A 22159-nucleotide genomic window follows, 5' to 3' on the forward strand; every position below is an offset into this window, starting at 1 on the left:
TAACAAAAAATTAAATAAGTTACCAATGTAAGAAATAACTTATCAAAAGATTCTTAGGCTATGTATGGTTTGATTTTCAGATTTTTTTTTTTAAAATTAAAAATTAATCTAGTTGAGAAATAAAAAATAAAAAATAATTATCATTTTTATATAATTTTTATCTTTTGAGTGGTTAGAAATAATTTTTTACAAATGAAATTGAAACAACCATACGTATGTATATAACCTGCCCAAAAGTTAAAATGATAATTATTTTTTATTCTTAAATGATAATTATTTTTTATTTTTTTATTTCTTAACCAAATTAGTTTTTAATTTTTTAATTTTTTTAAAAAAAAATCAAACCATACATAGCCTAATAATCTTTTGATAAGTCATTTCTTACGTTGGTAACTTATTTAATTATTTGTTAGTTTTACGATATTTTTACCATCTGAGACCTATTTGGTAACCATTTCGTTTTTAGTTTTCAATTTATGTTTATAAAAATTAAAAAAACTGTCATAAAAACTTATTTGATAATTTTTTTAGTTTATAAATGGTTGTTTCAGTTTGTAAATTTGAGGAAAAAACGTAAATTCAAAAAATGAATTTACGTTGGTTTTTAAACAAAAATTTTAAAATTTTACTAACAAAGTTTTTTTCAATTAATTTTTTTTTTCAAATAATTTTTTTTCCAATTAATTTTTTTTTTCAATGAATTTTTTGTCCAACTAATAATCTTTTGATAAGTCATTTCTTACGTTGGTAACTTATTTAATTATTTGTTAGTTTTACGATATTTTTACCATCTGAGACCTATTTGGTAACCATTTCGTTTTTAGTTTTCAATTTATGTTTATAAAAATTAAAAAAACTGTCATAAAAACTTATTTGATAATTTTTTTAGTTTATAAATGGTTGTTTCAGTTTGTAAATTTGAGGAAAAAACGTAAATTCAAAAAATGAATTTACGTTGGTTTTTAAACAAAAATTTTAAAATTTTACTAACAAAGTTTTTTTCAATTAATTTTTTTTTTCAAATAATTTTTTTTCCAATTAATTTTTTTTTTCAATGAATTTTTTGTCCAACTAATACTAACCGAGGAGACAATTGATAATGCTACATTAAACCTTAGGGAGGGGATTATAATTTCTAAAATGTGAGGGGTGTCAATGTAATTTACTCAATGAGGGCAAAATTGATATTTAAAAAAATTAAATTATTGAGTAGGAATTTGTAATAAAATTTTAAACCTTAAGGAAAGATATGTAATTTTTAAAAAGTGAAGAAAAAATTATAATAAATATAAATCTCAAGAGTGTCCGTGTAATTTTTTCTCAATATTTTAACCAAAAATATTAAGGAAAGGTCAACCGTGCAATTAACTCATATATGTATGATTGTGGGTCCCTTTTTCAGAGTGACTCATTGTAGGTACCATATTGAGCGTAGCTGTGCAATTAACTCATATATTTATGATCGTAGGTCCCTCTTTCAGAGTGGCTCATTGTAGGTACCGTCTTGAGCGTAACTGGACTGAAAACCTAACTCGGTTGCTGATTTAATGGCAAAATTCGCACAAAGTTTCTCACAAGAATCTCCTCGTATACCTCAGGTTTCGTTTGGCAAATAATTTTTTTAATTAAAAAATTAAAAAATTATTAAAAAAATTAAAAAATTAATAATTTATATAAAAAAGTCAAAAATTTCATTTTCTTTTTATTTTTTACATATTTTTTTATAAAAAGTCAAAAAGTCATCCCAAACATACTAATTTTTTTTACATCACATTTTAACTAAAAAATCAAAAAGTTACTAAAAAAGCCTGTTCCCAAACGAGCCATAAGCGCTCGTTTGCAATGACTTTTTTAGTTGACTTTTTGATTTTTTTAACTTTTTTAACCTGAGACGTTTTTAGTCGTTTGGTATTTTTGTTTGACTTTTTTTAACTTTGAAATGGTGTATATTTTTTTGTCTTTCTATTTATTTTGTCCTTTTGTGATTTTTTAATTTTTTTTTATCATTTTGTGATTCTTTAGTCCAAGACGTTTACCAAACTACCCCTAATTTTTTTTTTCCCCCTTTCATACTTATGACGTGGGACTTATAGGAGAGCTACCGACGGTCCTCTTGAATAAAAAAAAAAATATATGCATTTATTTATTTATTTATTTTTTAGGTTTCGTCCGGGAAATAAAAGTTGGGTTTTTTTTTTTTGTTTTGTTTTGAGCTATTTTAACTATAAAAATAAAATAAAATTTTTAACTTAATAAAACAAAATATCACATCTAACTTATAATCATTATATTCTCTCTCACAAAAAAATCAAAAAAACCTAAAATCTTTCTGAAATTAGGCTTTTTAACCTCAGACTAAAATAACTAAAAACATTAAAAATCAATCTACTTTCCTGACCAAACCTTAATATTTTTTGTGTGGAGTATTCTGTCAGTGCCCATACACACTTTCCTTTCCTAGTTTCTATTTAAAGCAACATATAATTTCTCGAATGCATAATTTCTCTTGAAATCAAGCCAAGATGTTTGACTTAATCTCCATTGCCACCTTATTCTTTGTTATTATCTCCACCACCATCCTCCTCCTCTCCATAAACCACTTCAAAAAACCACCACATCTCCGCCGCCGTCTCAGCCTCCCACCAACCCCCTTCGCCCTGCCAATCATCGGCCACCTCCACCTCCTCGGCCCCATCATCCACCGCTCCTTCCATGACCTCTCCTCCCGCTACGGCCCCTTGTTTCACCTCCGCCTCGGCTCAGTCCCATGCTTCGTGGTCTCCACTCCAGAGCTCGCAAAAGAGTTCCTCTTGACACATGAGCTCAAGTTCTCATCTCGCAGGGATTCCATCGCCATCCAACGCCTCACCTATGACTCTGCATTCGCCTTCGCCCCTTACGGTCCCTACTGGAAATTCCTAAAGAAGCTTTGTACTTGTGATCTTCTCGGCGCTCGTAGTATCAATCATTTTCTTCCCACACGGACCCGTGAACTACACTGCTTTGTTCGACTTCTCATCGACAAGGCCGTGGCTTGTGAACCTGTCAACATCACTAAAGAGCTTTCAACGCTCGCCAACAATATCATCTCTCAAATGATGATTGGTATGGATTTGTTATAATTATTGCTTCAAGTTAGAATCTTTAATTTACTAGGATTGCCTTATTTATTTTTTTAATCAGCAAAGTTTTTTATATTTTTATAAAACCAAGACATCTAAGGAGTATAAAACAAGATTGTTTTTTCAAGTATATTATAAATAATAATTATAAGCTTTACGCTGTGTTTGGTTTAGAATTTGAGAAGAGATCTGAAAAAAAAATATATATAAAATTAAATGAAAAATAAATATATTTTATTAACATTTTATCTATTTTTTTCCTTTTTTTTCAAATATCATCCTAAATTCTCAAACCAAATAGGGCATCAGAGTTATTCAGTTTATCATAAGTAATACATAATTCTTTCAAAAGAAATCTCTGTACTTCTGTTTTTGTAAAGTACTATGACTACAGATTATGCTTTTCACGTACTTCTGTTTTTTGAAAGTACAATGATTCTACAGATTCTGTTTTTCACGTTTTTCCGCTGCATCAGGTGTAAGGTGTTCGGGGACGACAGGAGAGGCTGAGGAGGCTACAACTCTTGCCCGCGAGGTGACGAAGATATTCGGAGAGTTTAATGTGTCGGATTTTATGTGGGTTATCAGGAACTTTGATTTGCAGGGGTTTAGGAAGAGAGTTGAGGATATATACACAAGGTATGATGCGTTGCTGGAAAGGATTATCACAAACAGGGAAGAAGTCAGAGAAAAGAACGTACAAGAAAGAAAATTGGGTGTTGGAGAAGGTCATCACGTCAAGGATTTTCTTGATCTATTGCTTGATGTTTTGGAAGAGGACCATTCGGAGATTAACTTCAGTAGAGATAACATTAAGGGCTTGATTTTGGTAAGTCCTTTCACATTATACCACATGCAAAATTTAGCTGTTTATTTATTTTTTTGCTAGAAGTTATCATATCAATTCTCAATTTTCTTTTATATATTTTTGTAAAAAATAGTGAGTCATACTTTGTATCTTCTCATACTTTGTATGTGTTTTTATCAATAAAGCTTTCTCTTTACTGATAAAAAAAATAAAAATAATAATAATAAGTCAAAAAATAAGCAAGTCTAAAAACCACCTAGTGATGTGTAAAATAGATGATTGATTGATAATTAAAAAATATATAAAAAAAGAATTGTCTTAAATTTTATAATACACTATCACATCATTGAGTTTAAAAATGTGTCTAACTTTTGAGTTAAAGTAACTTTATTCATATGACATTATGTATGCTTGTGATTGATTTAGATTTAGTGTATCACATAGGAAATGTTACATAATATTTCAGAACTATTAATTATTTGTAGTGATAAATTATATTAGTAATTTCTATATTTTGATTTTTATGTTATATTGATTCTTATAATTTTAATTAACTCGATTTTAACATTAAATTTATAATTTTGTTTCAATTTTGTCTAGGAATGGCAACGGGGCGGGGCGGGGCCGGGGACCACACTCCCCGTCCCCGATCCCCGATAGTAAGAAACTCCCCGTCCCTGCCCCCGATCCCCGACGGGGACCCTATCACCCCCCCCGCCCCCGCCCCCGATCGGGGTTCGGGTTTCCCCGACCCCGAAAGTCCCCGACCTGTTCGTTTTTTTTTAACACAAAAATTTCAATCTGTTGTATTGAATATATTTCATCATCATCAACAACTTAAAAAAAAATTAAAAATGCTGAACCTGTTCATATTACACACACATTACACACGCACACACAGATTGTTCATTGCACACATATATATACACACACATTACACACATATATATCTATCATCATCATCAACATCAACTTAAAAAAAAAAAAAAAATTCAAATTGTTCATTGCACACACAGATATATCATCAACAACTTAAAAAAATAAAAAAATCTTAACTTTGTTCATTACACACACCGTTACACACACGCACATATACATATATATATATATATATATATATATGAATCTATCATCATCATCAACAACAACTTTAAAAAAAAAATAAAAAAAAAAATCTGAAATTATTCATTACACATATATATGTATCTATCATCATCAACTTAAAAAAATAGAAAAATCTAAACTTGTTCCTTACACACACACGCGCATATATATATATATATATATATCATCATCATCATCATCAACAACAACTTACAAAAAAAAAAAAACCACAGATCTGTTTGTCAAGCTGTGTTGTGATGGAGTTGCAGTGGAGGCCGGACAGAGGCGGTGTTGCGAAGAGGAAGCCATGGCGACGGAGGCGGAGGCGGTGGCGGTGGAGGATCGGCGGATCTATTCAGATCTGTTTCGATCTGATCTAGATGATGATGACGGAGGCGGTGGTGGTGGAAGATCGGTGGATCTGTTTAGATTTGTTCTAGATGATGATGATAAGAATCTGAGAGAGAGAAATTTGAGTGAGATGAGGGAGGGACGGCTTTGGCTTTGGCTTTGGCTTGGGCTTTGGGTTTGTGTTTGTGTTTGTGTTTGTGTTGTGTGTGTGTTCTGTTCAGCCAAAGCCCTAAAACAAACACACACATGTTATATATAGCTAGGGGCAAAATAGTCAATTCACGTTGGGGGGCAAGCGGGGCGGGGATCGGGGCCGGGGCCGGGGTGGGTCCGGGGCTGAAACAGATATCCCCATCCCCGGCCCGAATGTCATTGGGGATTCAATTTTTAATACCATCCCCGCCCGTTGGGGGTATTTTTCGAGGAATAATCGCTCAATTCAGGGTCGGGGGATCGGGTCCCCGTCGGGTCGGTTTCCGATTGTCATCTCTAATTTTGTCTAATTGATTATAATTATTGGTATTTTTTTATGAAAAATATACATACGAGTGGCAGGTGTTATGCTTTTATTGATAAAATCATAAAATTGTTCAACTCAATAAGTTATTAGACAAAAATTACAGAAATAAAAATGACATAAGAAACAAAATATAAGAACCACCAATATAATTTTAAAAATATTAAAAATTCTTACTAAATTATTAAATATTTATAGGATGGGACCTTTGTGGATTCCATAATAATTTGATATAAAATTTCATAATTGATTTGAAATACTACCATTATTGCTCATATGATTTTTACCCTTATGTTATTGATAATCAGATATGCCAGATTCTTTTTTTTTTTTTTAAAAAAAAAAATGCCAGATCCATGCTCAATTCTAGGGCTGAGTAAAGAATTCGTAAGATCTGTAATTTGATCCGGTTCAGTCCAATTCGGTAGATTTGGATTTATTTTTTGAATCTGTGGTTCTGCTCCGAATTGAAAAATTAAAAATCCGTAGTCCAAGGATCGGTTCTGGATTGAATCCTACAATTCCGAATTGAAACCGATCCAGATTGTATACAAATAACTTATATTTATATTATACATCCTCCCGCATAGTATCTTTTTTTTTTTTAATATAAAACTTAAACATAAATTCAAACCTAAACCTGCATAGTATCTTTTTTTATTATTTTTATTTGTTAGTTTTTAGTTTTAATTTGTAATAATAGTCTAAATACTTATGGTGGAACTAGTTTTCTTATGGTTGTTTAAATTCTATAACAGTATGTCGCTATTATGCAAAAACATGTTGTTATTGTGGAACTAATATGATACTATGTTTATATTTTTATGAAATCAAAATGTTCTATATTTTTTTTGTTATTTGATTATATGAATGTGTAGTTTTAAACCGATCAAATCCGTATTTAAATGGATTGGTTTCACGATTTAAACGGATTGAATTGGTTTTAATTATTTAAGAACCGTAAATAATGGATTGGTCCTGATTTTACCCCAATTCGGACTAATTCGGACTATGTTCACCCCTACTCTATGAAGCACGGACACCGCTCTAAGGCTTGCGTATCAGTGTCGAATGCGGACACGTGTCGGACACGTGTCCGACACTCTCCCTAAGGTGTCTGTTTTTTTTTTTTTTTTTGAATTTTTTTGCAACCGGACACGTTTTGGACACGCTCGGACATGTTTCGGACACTACAAGGTACAAAACCTAATTTATGAAACTTCTAAATGGGACCAAACTGTAAAAGACAAAAACAGAAAAAGAAGAGAGAAGAGAATCGAAGAAGGAGAAGAAAAGAATAGAGAAGAGATGGGAAAGACAGAGAAGCGAAAGAGGGTGAAGAAGAACCTGAACTGGTGAAGAACCAGTTGAAGAACAGATCGAGCTATGTGTCTTTCGCAGTTCGTAGTCTTTCGGCTTGTAGTTCATTTCTTTACCTGTGTGTCTTTCGCAGTTCATAGTATTTTGGCTCGCAGTTCATCTCTCTACCTGTGTGTCTTTCGTGTCTCTCTCTCTCTATTTCGCAGATCGTCACTCTATGTATCTCTCTGTTTTCCTCTCTCTTTCCCTCTGTGTTTTCTAGGTCTCTGATCTGTGTTCATATATATATGATTTGTATTTATATATATATATATATATTTTATTCTCTCTTTTGAGAGATTAAAAATTCTTTTTATTTTTTATTTCTTTTTCTTCTCTCTCTTATGAGAGATTAAAAAAATCTTTATTTATTTATTTATATCTTAGCCCCTCTTTTTTTCCTCTTTTTTTTTTTTTTTGGGGGAGGGGGGGTTATTCTTGTTTGCTTAACCTTGGACATATATATAGAACTAATTACTTTTATTTGTTAGAAAAAATCAATTTATTGAATGTGTTTATTAATTTTATTATTTTATTGAATGTGTTCATTAATTATATTGTTATTGTAATTTCATAGGAAATTTTTTATTCTTAAATATGGCATTTGATATTAAAGTAATGAAATATATGTTTTTTTAAATTTTTTAAGTGATATATAAATAAATAAAATTATTTATATTGAATGTGTTTTCAGCATGTTGTATCCCTTAATTTTTTAAAATTTACATATCTACATATCTGTATCGGGTCCCATGTCCGTGTCCGTATCCGTATCCATGTCTGTGGCTCATAGCCCCTACTCAATTCATCGAGGGGATCCCACCCTATGCTCCCTCCCCTCACGTGATTATCTGGGCCAGGGCACAAATACTAATCCTGATTTGTTTTTTTTAAAAAAATTTCAAAAAATCAAAATTTTAAATAATTTATTTTTATTTGGTTTCTCTTTTTTAAGATAAAAATAACTTTTTAAAACTTAAAAATATTTTTTTTGTATTTAATTTTGTCTAATTAATTTTTAATTTTTCAAAAAATATATAAAATAAGTTTTAAAAACTTAACCAAACAAAAATAATACTAGCATCAGTAATTGACCATCTCTAACGGTGAACCAAACTCTGCATCAGATTTGAAATTTGGTGAAAAAATCACTTTTTGAAGCTCCAATGGTTTCACCAAATTGGTATTAAAATAAGAATGGAACAAAAAATTCATCAAAGTGAGAACATGCTCCATATTTCACCATTTCATTGTGCGTTACCGTTGAGGTGGGCCAATCGGTCAACCAATCGGTTGTCTGGCCGGTCGATCAGCCGGTCGACCGATTCCCTTGCAAATAGGTAGGTTCAAACTGGTAAAAAGGTTCAAACAGGTTAAAAATAAAAAAATAAAAAAAATTTACCTTACCGGTCGACCACTTCCCTTTTGATGCACAGTTGGAGCAAGCCGTATCAGATTGAGAAAATTGACTTTTTTTTATTCAAATTTGGTGAAAAATTTAATTCACCGTTGGAGATACTTTTAGCCATCAACTCGAACGAAAATTCTTACTGACTAACTACAAATCTTTGTTCAATTTTTTGCAGACGAGTTACAAATGTTTAATTTAAAATTATTCAATGTTTGTAACATGTCTGTCAAAAAAAATAAAGTTTATAATTGGCCTGTAAAAATTAAAATAGTAGTTGCAGTTGGGTTGTAAAAAATTTCACTTGAATTGATGGACAACGAGTCAATTATCTCTGTTTAGTTGAATTTTTAAAACTTGTTTTATGATTTTTTAAAAACTAAAAGTTAATTAGACAAAAATAAACAGAAAAATGATATTTCAAAATTTAAAAAAATTAATTTTCAAAAACTCAAATAAAAATTATTTATTATTTAGTTTTAACGACAAAAAAAATTATTCATAAAAATTATTTATTTATTTATTTATTATTATTATTTTTGTAACTGGAAGAGCTGCAAAATGCTCCAGAGAATCACGTGAGGGGAAAGGGGGGAGTCAAGAGCCTCTCCTTGCAGGCTCCTACTTGCGCCCGTCCTTGCAGGGCCTTCGGGCCTACTTTTAGGCCTAATTTTGATAATCTGAACCGTTTATATTTTTTACAGGTATGATATACTGAATAAATCATAAAATATGACGGTTCGAATTATCAAAATTGGGTCTAAAAGTAGGCCCCAAGGCCCTGCAAGGACAGGCGCAAGTAGGAACTTGCAAGGAGAGGATCCTCATAGGGGGGGCCTTTTCCAACTTGGCGTCCAAAATGTTTTTCAGTGATCGTTCAGTGCTTTTGTTGGTAGCTATAGAATTATTAATTGGAAAAATTACATTTCAATCCAGATTTTAAAAAATAATTATAAATTGATGAAAAAATTTATAATTTTAATTATTAATATTTATAAAACTATTATTGATTGGTAATTATATTTTAAAAACATCACTAATGTGATATATTTTTTTATTAATTTATAATTTTATTGAAATTAACGCATAAATATTGTTCCATAATATTTTAAAACCAAACTATCTAATAATTCCGAAAGTGACAATGGCTAGTGTGTTGATTGTTTAGGTTTCTTAATACAGTTGCAATTCAATTTAAAACTAAAAAAGTTATCATTTTGGTATAACTAATTGTGGATATTCATAATTGATTTTTTGTTTAAAAATAATTATTAAAAGAATAAAAATAAAAAATATATTTTACAATACAAATTGTACCTAATTAAATTTTTTTAATTTTTTTTTATTATAGGATTTCTTCACCGCAGGAACAGATACATCATCTATTGCAATTGAATGGGCATTAGCAGAGCTGATCAACAATCCAAGAGTGCTCCAAAAAGCACAAGAGGAGATTGATAATGTGGTTGGGAAACATCGGTTAGTAAGCGAATCAGACGGTCCAAATCTTCCATACATCCAAGCCATCATAAGGGAAGCACTTCGGCTTCACCCTCCAGTCCCCTTGATCACAAGAAAATCAATAGAGGACTGCATGATCCAAGGATACAACATCCCAGCCAACTCCATGCTATTTGTGAATGTTTGGTCTCTTGCTAGAAATCCCAAGTATTGGGATAGCCCACTGGACTTCTTGCCTGAGCGATTCTTAAGGCCCGAAAAGGGTGGCCCAGTGGGCCCAACAGATGTTAAGGGCCAACATTTCCAGCTATTACCCTTTGGTACTGGGAGGAGAGGCTGCCCTGGTACTTCTTTGGCCATGCAAGAGCTGCCTGCTATGCTAGCGGCAATGATTCAGTGTTTCGAGTGGAAGGTTGTGAATCAGAGTGGGGATGTGATGAACGGTGATGGAGCGCTTGATATGACTGAACAACCCGGGATGACAGCTCCGAGGGCCCATGATCTTGTGTGCATGCCGATACCACGAATCGATCAACTTTATGCCCTTCTTGATCCATAGTTTATGCTAAGGCAAGGATTCTCAGTAGTTAAAATTTTTGTTCCCAATAAATTTCTAATCGCATGATTTTGTCGTCAATAAAAGTTGTGAAATACAATCATACGATTAAGAAGGCAATATGAATAAGGGATAAAGATTTTGGAATAGAGGATCTGTACCTTTGTGCTATGATTTGCCCAATATTGCTCTCTTTAACCTATTTTTAGGAAGTAAAAAAAAAAAAAAAAAAAAAAAAAAAAAAAAAAAAAAAAAAATTGGCTTATTGATTTATGGAGTATCTATACACAAGTTTTAATTTATGAATTTATACTCCATTACGTTTTAACTAAGATTTTTTAGATCTTTAAGTCTCATTAAATTTTTAATAGTCGGAATTGTCTTTCGAATAATGATTGTTCATTATTTATGATTATTTACAAAGGAATATGATGATTTGATATTTGTTTTGATTTTCAAAACTTGAAAACATCAATTTTCAAATTGAAAAAACTAAAAAAAAAAATAAAATTATGTGAATTTTTTTTTTTTTGAAAAAATTGAAATAATTTTTTGTGCAAAATTAAAAATTTTGTATCTATAAAGGAACATGATGATGGAACATTGATGTACAAAACTAGAAATAAAAAAAAAAACTTTAAAAATGAAAAAACTGATAATGTTTTCAATTTTAAAACTGAACTGATAATGTTATCAGTTTTAAAATTGCAAAAAATTGATATGTTCTCGGTTTTATTGGATAGGTGAACTAATAAATAGAAGGACAAAAACGTTTAATCTCATACTCTTTTTTTTATCAGTTAGTGAAACAATTATCTTTTATTTATTTATCAGTTAGTGAATTAATTATCTGGAATATTACTATGCAAAATTGATAATGTTTTTAATTTTAAAAATTGAAAAAAATTGATAATATTCTTAGTTTTACTAAATATGACTTATTAGTTCAAAAAGTCTTAGATTGACTAGAGCTACCAATGGGAAGAGACCCCAATACCCCCACTGGGGTCTCATGCATTTTCCTTGTTTAATATTGTATAAAGTTATATCTGTATGTGTTTAATAATAAAAAAAATTATAAAAAAAATACTTATATTGAAGAGAATATTTAACGAACAAATTACATATTCAATGAGTATGCTCCACCGGAGGATATGTATTGAGAAGTACATATTTTTTTTCTTAAACAGAGGTACCATACATATCTAAGAGCATACTCAAATTGATTACATTGGGATATGTATGCATCTCTTAATGCAACTGTCATGATCTGAACTCGTCCCTATGAATTAGGGTCATAATTGGTCAGTAATCAAGGGATTACCTGCGGTCTCAAACCAAATAAAACATATTATATCAGAGTTAACAGACCAAAACGGAAGTAAACTTATGAATTGTCCATAGAGCTGTGCTTACATGGTTTAATCAAACATTCTTATATACTCATAATAACTCACATCATAAGCATGTTCACAAAAAGTATGTCATACATACATTCAACCAGTGTTAACAAAAATTCAGATTACACGGTCGGCCAAGGTTGTACTACATGACTACAAAAAGGCTCCAAGAGTAATAAAACAAAAACAAAGCCTCTGCATGAGGCAACCTTGGATGACCTCACAAAACTTGGTTTGTCAACGCTCACTGGGATTGTGGTCGGACATCCCGTTGCTCACCTACATACATATAAATACAGAGGGAGCTAATGCCCAGTGAATAATACCAGAGTAAAGAGGTTAATGAATGAGATTCGTTCATGACTAAGTCATACGTATAATTTAAACATTTGAACTACTAGTTCCAATTGTGTAAAATGCATAGACAGTAACGTATGGAACGACCTTGGGTCCAACATATTATATCTATGTACAAAACGACCTCAGGTCCATGTCATATCTAAGTACGAAACGACCTCAGGTCCATTGCACTCAAAATGACCTTGGGTCCACCTGTACAAAACGACCTCAGGTCTAATACTCATTCATAGACCAACTTTAGGTCTAATGAATCCATGTGCCAAGGACCACCGGTCCTCCTTATCACATTACAAAACGACCTCGGGTCCAATATTCTCATATTCATAGTGATGCTCCTTTAATTATGGTCGCATCCGTATTCACACTCAAAATGACCTTTGGTTCAATCAGTTCTTTATTCAAAACGACCTTTGGTCCATTTATCAATTATGCAAAACGGCCTGCGGCCCAATCTACATCTTTGTCAAATATACTGAATGGCCTTCGGCCCATTTTCCATTTTCACAACATTCATTTTACAGGTATGAGCGGATAGAACACTCATTCATAGTACAATTTCACAAATTTAGAAATTACCACTTTGGCAACATTTAGGAAGTAATGCGTATACAAAAATATCTTTAGTAAGATATTACTCACAGTGATCTGGTGCTTGATTCGCCCTTGCACTCGACCCTACATAATTCATAACACAATGGGTCATAAGTTATTCAATTCGCTCTTAACTTATTATTTCTCTTAGGCTTCTTTCTTATCCCTTTAGGTCATATACAAAGCCCAATGCATGCCTAAGAGTGCTTAGAAATGAAAGAGAACGGAAAATGAAACACAAAACATCTTTTCAAAATTTCTGAAATAGGGCTCCTTGCTCGAGCGCGGTTTCTGTCGCTCGAGCGGACCCGTTAGGTCTGCAAAAGTACTGGCTGCCTCATTTTTAAGCTCGAGCGTGACTTCGAACGCTCGAGCTGAAAGCCAAACCACACGGCTTGGCGCTCGAGCGTGAATCTCTCCGCTCGAGCGGACATCCATGTCTGCAAAAGTTCTGGGAGCTACCATTTCACGCTTGAGCGGCCATTACCCTGCTCGAGTAGACATGCCGAATTCTGGATTTTCCAGCAAGCTGCTTGAGCTTCAAACTCAATGTCCAAGGGTTCAAAACTCAAATTTTTGGACACAAAAACATATAAACACATGACATACTACGAGAACATAACCAATATGAAGTCAATTGTTCAAAATCATGATCTAATTCCCAAATCAATCAACATTTCTCTTGTATAATCAAAATCCATGCATTCAAACTTCACATAAGTTTTAGATCTTCATTAATCAAGCATGCAAGTTAATTTTTGATTTCAATTCCATTTCAAATGGCTCAAGTGATGCTTAGACACATGAAACTCATCATAACTACGCTTGCATGTATGATCCAACACTCAATTTTTCATATTTAACAAGCTATACGCTAGATTATACAAATTCATGACAATTTATGGTAATTCTATGCATGCATGTGCATTCCAACTTTATATTCAACTCAACTCACACTTTTGATTACAATCTAACATCAAATTCTCAAAGTTACAATCTCAACTTATGAACCAATGCTCAAACACTCACCTTGGAGTCCCAAGCTCCCAATATCTAGCTAATTCTTGGAGTTAAGTTTCCAAATTCACAACCTTTGAGCCAAGATACACAATTCTCTCTCTTTGTCTCTCTAGAACCGGTCCTCTCTCTCTCTAGAGTGTGACTTCACAAAAATAATGGGTTTAAGTGAAATAAGGCCCTTATATATAAGCTTGCCTAATCAAATTGATTAGACCAAATAATGGAGCTTAAATTAATCGTTCTGAATCTAATTATTTTGATCCAAATCAATTTCTAATTAAATTTCACCATAGGCTCTAAAAATTATGCCAATCATGATGACGTAGTCAATTTCGGTTTCTGTAGCCGATAACGCCTTCAATTTTTAGTTTCTAACAATAAGTTGAACAGATTTTCCTACGGTGAACAGATAGAAATTCAAAATCACATATAATCATATAAATGACACTTAAAATCATATTAAACACATAATCGCAATCATAATTAAGATTAATTAACATAATACGGAACATGGTTATCACAACAACCTCTTATTTTTATTTTTATTACTATTAATGCTTCTGTTTCTCAACTTGGAAATCTACTTGTATTGAAGAGAATATTTTTGTCGTAAAATAGAAAGACAATTTCCGTACAATTTGTATGCAATAATATAGGTATAGCTCCCTTTCATACATTTATCTTACATATTTTTCCATATTTCAAATTTTTTTTTTTTTTTTGATTTCATTCTAGGCTACATTCATAATCTAAACCGTTCATCCTATAAATCTCACAAGACCATCTGTGCAAAAATATCAGTTTCATTGGATATTGATAAATACATAAACAAATCACATCTTGTTTTATAAAAATAGAAAGTTTAAGTTTATACTAAAAATTACTATCTATTTTAAAAAATAAGATGCAATTTATTCATATATCTATTGATATAGAATGAAACTAATTTTTTGCCTAACTCATCTAAATTGTTGAGATTATGAGATGAACGATTTAAATTATCAACGGGGCCCAGAAATGAGCCAAAAAATTAAAGTATAGAAGCATATGAAAGATAAGAGTACGAAGGGAAGATATCTTCATATAATATATGGTTGTACTCATTGACTACTTTAAGGTGGCTTGGCTCATATCTGGGTCAATTTGAATTTTATTGGGAAATTGCGTATAAGTTGGACAGATTAAAAAAAACTAAATTAGGTATGAAAATATTTTGTGGGTAAGTTAGACACACAAGAAAGGTTTATATATATATACATATATAGATTTACACTCCAATTGATTTGAGATTTCTTCTATTTTATTTTGTAAATCAATACAGATGTAGATTTTAACAATAAAAAATACTAAGTACACTGAGTACGAATATGAAAGGTGAACAGAAAATATATCATGATTAAAAATTCATTTTAAACTTAATCCACACAACAACAACATTTGTATATGCACTTGTTTTTGTTCGCAAATCTTAACCAGCACTAGTATTTATGTTTCAAAATATAAACAATTGTAAGAAAGAAAAATGTTTCGAACCCCCACTGGGGTCGACCCCCAGTGAGGTGGCGCGTCGTGATTGGACAAAAAAAAAAAAATTGCTTTATTTATTTATTTATTTTTTTTGAGTTTCAGCCAGTGGGGACTCACCACCTCATTGGGGGTGCGACCTCCACTGGGGGTCTGCAGCATAGTTGTTGTAAGAAATAGCTTTTAAATTTGTTGTTACTGCTAAAAATAGAATAAAATTACAAAAACAAAAAAAAAAAAATTCATATAAATAATTTCTGAGTTTTTAATTTTATTAATTTAAACTATAATTTTTTAATTTTTTTAATCAAAATAATTTCTTCAATCTTCTTTAAGTAAAATTGACTTAAAAGTAATATTTTAATTATTAAACTCAATATAAGTGTACTAAAAATATTTAAAATATCGTTTTTTGTTGAGTTTAAGAACCAAAATATCATTTTTTTTTTCGTTGATTCTATTTAACGAAAATAGAGGGATGCTTTCCATTGACAATAAATTTAAAAATTAAGATTTAAATTCACAAATTAAAAATTCATAATTTATTTTGTTACAAAAACCAAATCTTGATTATTTTCTTTACGTTTGTAATTTTCCAAAAACCCTTTTGATTTTGCGTTGATTCAACATTACGGAAAGTCCCAATTACAGTCTTTTAATAATGCCCTTCTCATTGGGATTGGTCTTGTTGAGAACGGTCTGTCGCAAAAATGCGAATGAGAGAGTGTGTTCATGTTCGACCGAATTCGGTAATCGTTTAATGCCATGATCAAAGGGTGGCTTAAAATGGGGCGACTGGGAACACGCTTGCCGTGTGTGTTTGACGAAATGTTTGAGGAAGTGCCTGTTTGGTAAAATTTTTTTTCAACTTAAATTAGTTTTTGGCTTAAATTAAATTATATTGGTGTGTTTGGTACAATTTACAGGTGGTGTTTGGTGTAGCTGTTAAAACAGATTATAGATTATAGCTTAACAGATTATAGATTATGACTTTAATCAGAAGCTGTTAATCTGTTTGGTATAGCTGTTGGATTATAGATTTAAGTTGTTGAGTAGTGTTTGTTAAATAAGCTGTGAAGTAGCTTTTTCAATTAATTTTTATTTTTTATTATTTACTATTTGTATACATTTTTCATAAAAAATAATAATAATATTTAATAGTCCATTTGAGTCTTTTTTCATTTTTAAAAAAATAAAAAATAAAAAAATCTAAGAGTATAACCGTGAATTAACATGTTCACAGCAGAAGCTGATAATCAGAAGCAAGGGGTGAACAGCTTCTCAGAATCAGCTTTTTTGACTTAAAATAAGTTGTTAGAATCAGAAGCTGTTTGAAATAAGTTTAACCAAACAGTCCAAAATAACTTTTTAAAAGCCAGAAGCCATAAGTTGGCTTAAAAAAGCTGCACCAAACACCCCCACAAGACACAGATTATAGCTTAATTTAAGCCATTTTCGGCTTAAATGTGAAAGTTGCTCCAAGGGTGCTTAGAAATTGAGCTTAAGTGCGCAGCTGATTTTGGAGGGGCAAAATGACTTAAATGCCCCTCCAAAACTTAAGAAATAACAAAAATGCCACTATATAAACATAGTTCTTCGTCTAATACCTAACACTTCTCTTCTCAAACGACGCTCTCCTCTTCTCCTCTCCTCTCGTTGTAGAACGACGAAACTGCTCCACACATCGAAGATTGCCGGCGATCGTCCCTATTTTCCATTGATCTCCACCAAAAAGTAAGATTTGAAACCCTAAATCCTATGTTTTGTTATTTATAGATATGTGGGGATGTATTTTCTGAATACCAACACGTGGCAAGGTGACGCCGACGTGTCAGCCGAGGTGTCACGTGTCCAGGTTGTGACGCCGAGGTTATTTCGGCAAGGCCGAGGTTATCTTTGAGAATATCGGAATCCGAGATAATCGGATAAGGGATAAGGGACAAGAGTCCTAGAGTAAAGAGGAGACTTAACCAAGATAAGGATAAAGCTATTAGGGAGTTTATCTTTATTTCTTGAGAAATCCAAAGTAAGCACTGAATGGGAGTCCATAGAAGTCAGGCTTCTAGTGGGATCGGGATTAAGTTGGCTATAAAAGAGAGGCACCCCCGTGGGTCTAAGGTACGCAGTTTTATGCTTTTGATACTCAAGCTTGTGAATTTAGCTATTGATTATCTTTGAGAGTTATACTGACTTGATCGTCGGAGTGCCCCCGGGTGGACGAACCACCGCCGGAATCTTCTCTTTCTGTTGCAGGTCAGCCAGGTGCCATCTATTCTGCCGGTGCTCTCCAGTTGGTTACTAAACGGGCAGTGTGGTCAGAAAATCACCCACACAATTTGGCGCCGTCTGTGGGAAAGAAAGAAGAATAGATGGCCAATGACAGACAGAAGGATCAGACTGGAGACAACGCTCCTGCTGGGAATGGGAGATCTATCAACCTCGACGTTGAAGGGGATAATAGCAACACAGAAACTCGTGACCAGAGTCACGGAGTGAAAGACGCCGGCCAGGAAGGTAACGCACCAAAGACAACAGATCGAAGCGGATACTACAACGAAGATGACCTCCAGGTATGGAAGGATAGATACCTGCGGAGGAACGAAGACCCTTCCAGAAGGGATGCAAAGATAGGGGGGCATGAGCGCTCCCAAGGAGATAACATTCAATTATAGAAGAGCTCAACTTGAGTGAGTAAATCTCGGATCCCAGATCCCAGAAGACATGATCTCGGCCTAGATGAGTAGGTCCGAGAAAAGAAGAGCTCAACCTGAGTGAGCAGATCCAAGATTCTAGAAGATAAGATCTCGGCACCTGAGTCCGAGAAGAGAAGAGCACAATGAGCAGATCTCAGATCCCAGAAGATAAAAAGAAAACACACAAGGTTAGACTGCAGTTGGCCAGGTTGAAGACCTTTTATAAGGTTCGCAAAGGAGTATGTGGAAGCCATGCAGGAGGCAGAGAGAAGAAGAACATGTTTACTACTTGTTGAAATTTGTAGCAATTTACAAGTTGGTTAAATCGAGATGATGTTTACCACTTGTTGAAATTTGTAGCAATTTACAAGATGGTTAAACCAAAGTAATGCTTAACGCTTGTTGAAATTTGTAGCAATTTACAAGTTGAAGTTAAGCCGAGATTATTGTTTATCTTCACTTGTTGAAGTTTGTAGCAATTTACAAGTTGAAGTTAAACCGAAGTAATGCTTAACGCTTGTTGAAATTTGTAGCAATTTACAAGTTGAAGTTAAGCCGAGATTATTGTTTATCTTCACTTGTTGAAATTTGTAGCAATTTACAAGTTGAAGTTAAGCCGAGATTATTGTTTATCTTCACTTGTTGAAATTTGTAGCAATTTACAAGTTGAAGTTAAACCGAAAAAATGCTTAACGCTTGTTGAAATTTGTAGCAAATTACAAGTTGAAGTTAAGCCGAGATTATTGTTTATCTTCACTTGTTGAAATTTGTAGCAATTTACAAGTTGAAGTTAAACCGAAGTAATGCTTAACGCTTGTTGAAATTTGTAGCAATTTACAAGTTAAAGTTAAGCTGAGATTATTGTTTATCTTCACTTGTTGAAATTTGTAGCGATTTACAAGTTGAAGTTAGTAGCAATTTACAAGTTGAAGTTAAACCGAAGTAATACTTAACGCTTGTTAAAATTTGTAGCAATTTACAAGTTGAAGTTAAGCCGAGATAATTGGTTATCTACACTTGCTGAAATTCTGTGTGAATTTACAAGCTGAAGTTAAACCGAAGTAATGTTTAACGCTTGTTGAAATTTGTAGCAATTTACAAGTTGAAGTTAAGCTGAAGTAATGCTTAACGCTTGTTGAAATTTGTAGCAATTTACAAGTTGAAGTTAAGCCGAGATAATTGTTTATCTTCACTTGTTGAAATTTGTAGCAATTTACAAGTTGAAGTTAAACCGAAGTAATGCTTAACGATTGTTGAAATTTGTAGCAATTTACAAGTGAAAGTTAAGCCGAGATAATTATTTATCTTCACTTGTTGAAATTTGTAACAATTTACAAGTTGAAGTTAAACCGAAGTAATGTTTAAACGCTTGTTGAAATTTGTAGCAATTTACAAGTTGAAGTTAAACCAAAGTAATGCTTAACGCTTGTTGAAATTTGTAACAATTTACAAGTTGAAGTTAAGCCGAGATAATTGTTTATCTTCACTTGTTGAAATTTGTAGCAATTTACAAGTTGAAGTTAAGCCGAGATAATTGCTTATCTTCACTTGTTGAAATTTGTAGCAATTTATAAGTTGAAGTTAAGCCGAGATAATTGTTTATCTTCACTTGTTGAAATTTGTAGCAATTTACAAGTTAAAATTAAGCCGAGGTCATTGTTTACCTTCACTTGTTGAAATTTGTAACAATTTTCAAGTTGAAGTTAAGCCGATATATATTGTTTAACACTTGTGGAAATTTATAGCAATCATTGTTTAGCACTTGTTATAACTTAAGAAAAGTTTACAAAGTTGAGATTAAACTAGTATATGTTTATCCTTGTTGAAATTTGTAAGCAATTTACAGGACAAGTACTTGCCGAAGAAAAACGTCAGGTGGCATAACCGAGGTGTGTCACCCCGAGAAGATTGCACAAAGAAGGAAAAGTACATAAGACATGCAAAATATTCTAAGTATAGAATCATGCAAGAGCAATTAGAAGAAGATCAAGACAGAATTTACAGTGATTAACACGCCCTCGCCATATAATATCATCTTGGGAAGGCCATGGTTACATGCAATGGGGGTAGTTCCCTCAACGTTGCATCAACTACTGCGGTTCCCAACAGAATATGGGATTGAAGAAGTCAGAGGGGATTAACTGCAGGCGGAGAATTGCTCCATGACAGCAATGAAATCCACCTGCAGCATTTGAGAATCAGAGAAGGCAGAGATTGAAAACGAGGACATAGAGGTCCTAGATGATGTCGACAAGGAGCCAGCCGAGAGGAGAGAAGAGGCACTGAAAATCCTCGTCCAGGAGGGGGATGAAGAACGCTTCTTTCTTCTCGGCTTAGGCTTAGCCGAAGAAGAAGAAAGGGAATTGGAAGTTTTTTGAGAGCAAACATTGAGGTATTTGCTTGGACACCTTACGAAATGCCTGGCATTGACCCCGAGGTCACTTGCCACAGACTGAATGTTGACAGGTCGGCAAAACCTGTGATTCAGCGAGCCAGAAGACCGACGTTGATGCACGACGAAGCAGTAGAGGAAGAAGTAGACAGACTTTTGGAGCCCAGGGCCATCCGAGAAGTCAATTACCCGACATGGCTACCAAATACAGTGGAAGAAGGAATGATAATCAAGGAGCAAGGAATGTTAACATCAGCCAACAAACAGACATTTTTCAGAAGCAAAAAAGGTTGCATATGCAAAGAAAACAAAAGTACAAAGATGAAGACCCTAAGAACTAGGGACTAGGGTAAGAACGTCAGACTAATCTACTACAACAGTTGACAGTGGTTCAACATTGACAGTCAGCTGGGAGAGCTTCTCTACCATTATCTCGGCAACAATTTTAAGAAGGGACGTGTTTCTAAGACTATGCAGAAAATATAAACGAAGGCAAGAATCTGGAAATACAACAAGAAAAACAAGAAGAGAAAAATCAGAGTCAAGAAGATGACAAAGTTCAAGAATAAAGCCAAGTGCATAGGCACTAAGTAAGTATGTGAAGAACAAGAAAGTAATGACCCAGACACGATGCTGGCAACAGAAAGTGGATATGACAAGAACAGTGCCAGGCATTCAAACAATTCAAAACTTGAAGACAGACGAAAATAGAAGGCAACAGAAGGCAAGTAAACAGATTCAGAAGAGTTATGAAAGATCGAGCTTAATAGCAAGTAAAGAGTTTATGAACCTATCAAGTGAAATGAACGCCGATATGAAAATCACCGGAGTTAAATAGATAACTGGAAATCGGGAACTCACCAGAGAGTGTGAGTGGAGCAGTTGCAAAAGCTCTTGGAGTTTACGAATTAATGGAACCAGAACCTCGGCTAGGAGGTGCGATTTCAAGCAGCTTGGAAAGCATGAAACTTGAGTCTTGACACCAGTGGACAGTAAAGTCCAGGAAATTTTGAGGTCGGCGAGTTTGATCTCGGACAGAGGGGCACAGATGAACGAACAGTGTAGGTTCCATTACTTTAGAATGTCGAGGTAATAGAACCTAGGGGGCAGTTGTGGGGATTTATTTTCTGAATACCAACACGTGGCAAAGTGACGCCGACGTGTCAGCTGAGGTGCCACGTGTCCAGGTTGTGACGCCGAGGTTATTTCGGCAAGGCCGAGGTTATCTCCGAGAATATCAGAATCCGAGATAATCGGATAAGGGATAAGGGACAAGAGTCCTAGAGTAAAGATGAGACTTAACTAAGATAAGGATAAAGCTATTAGGGAGTTTATCTTTATCTCTTGAGAAATCCAAAGTAAGCACTGAATGGGAGTCCATAGAAGTTAGGCTTCTAGTGGGATCAGGATTAAGTTAGCTATAAAAGAGAGGCACCCCCGTGGGTCTAAGGTACGCAGTTTTATGCTTTTGATACTCAAGCTTGTGAGTTTAA

At 33.3% G+C, this 22159-nt stretch overlaps 1 protein-coding gene across 1 annotated transcript; it reads left to right on the forward strand.

The window, feature by feature from the left end:
• The first annotated feature begins 2411 nt into the window (after positions 1–2411).
• LOC114296673 (cytochrome P450 93B2) lies at positions 2412–10835 on the forward strand. The gene is made up of 3 exons (XM_028240995.2): positions 2412–3105; positions 3599–3951; positions 10021–10835. The coding sequence occupies exons 1-3, from the start codon at positions 2523–2525 to the stop codon at positions 10687–10689; spliced, it is 1605 nt and encodes a 534-aa protein (XP_028096796.1). The 5' UTR covers positions 2412–2522; the 3' UTR covers positions 10690–10835.
• Positions 10836–22159: the final 11324 nt, after the last annotated feature.

The sequence above is a fragment of the Camellia sinensis genome, chromosome 14 (assembly GCF_055761805.1).
Source record: "Camellia sinensis isolate YWXY chromosome 14, ASM5576180v1, whole genome shotgun sequence".
Classification (NCBI taxonomy): domain Eukaryota; kingdom Viridiplantae; phylum Streptophyta; class Magnoliopsida; order Ericales; family Theaceae; genus Camellia; species Camellia sinensis.

Excerpts from the sequence above, each read along its gene's own strand:
- LOC114296673 (XM_028240995.2), top strand. The coding sequence starts at position 2,523 with ATGTTTGACTTAATCTCCATTGCCACCTTATTCTTTGTTATTATCTCC. Across the intron at positions 3,106-3,598 it reads CATCTCTCAAATGATGATTG|GTGTAAGGTGTTCGGGGACG; the intron begins GTATGGATTTGT and ends CCGCTGCATCAG. Across the intron at positions 3,952-10,020 it reads ACATTAAGGGCTTGATTTTG|GATTTCTTCACCGCAGGAAC; the intron begins GTAAGTCCTTTC and ends TTTTTATTATAG.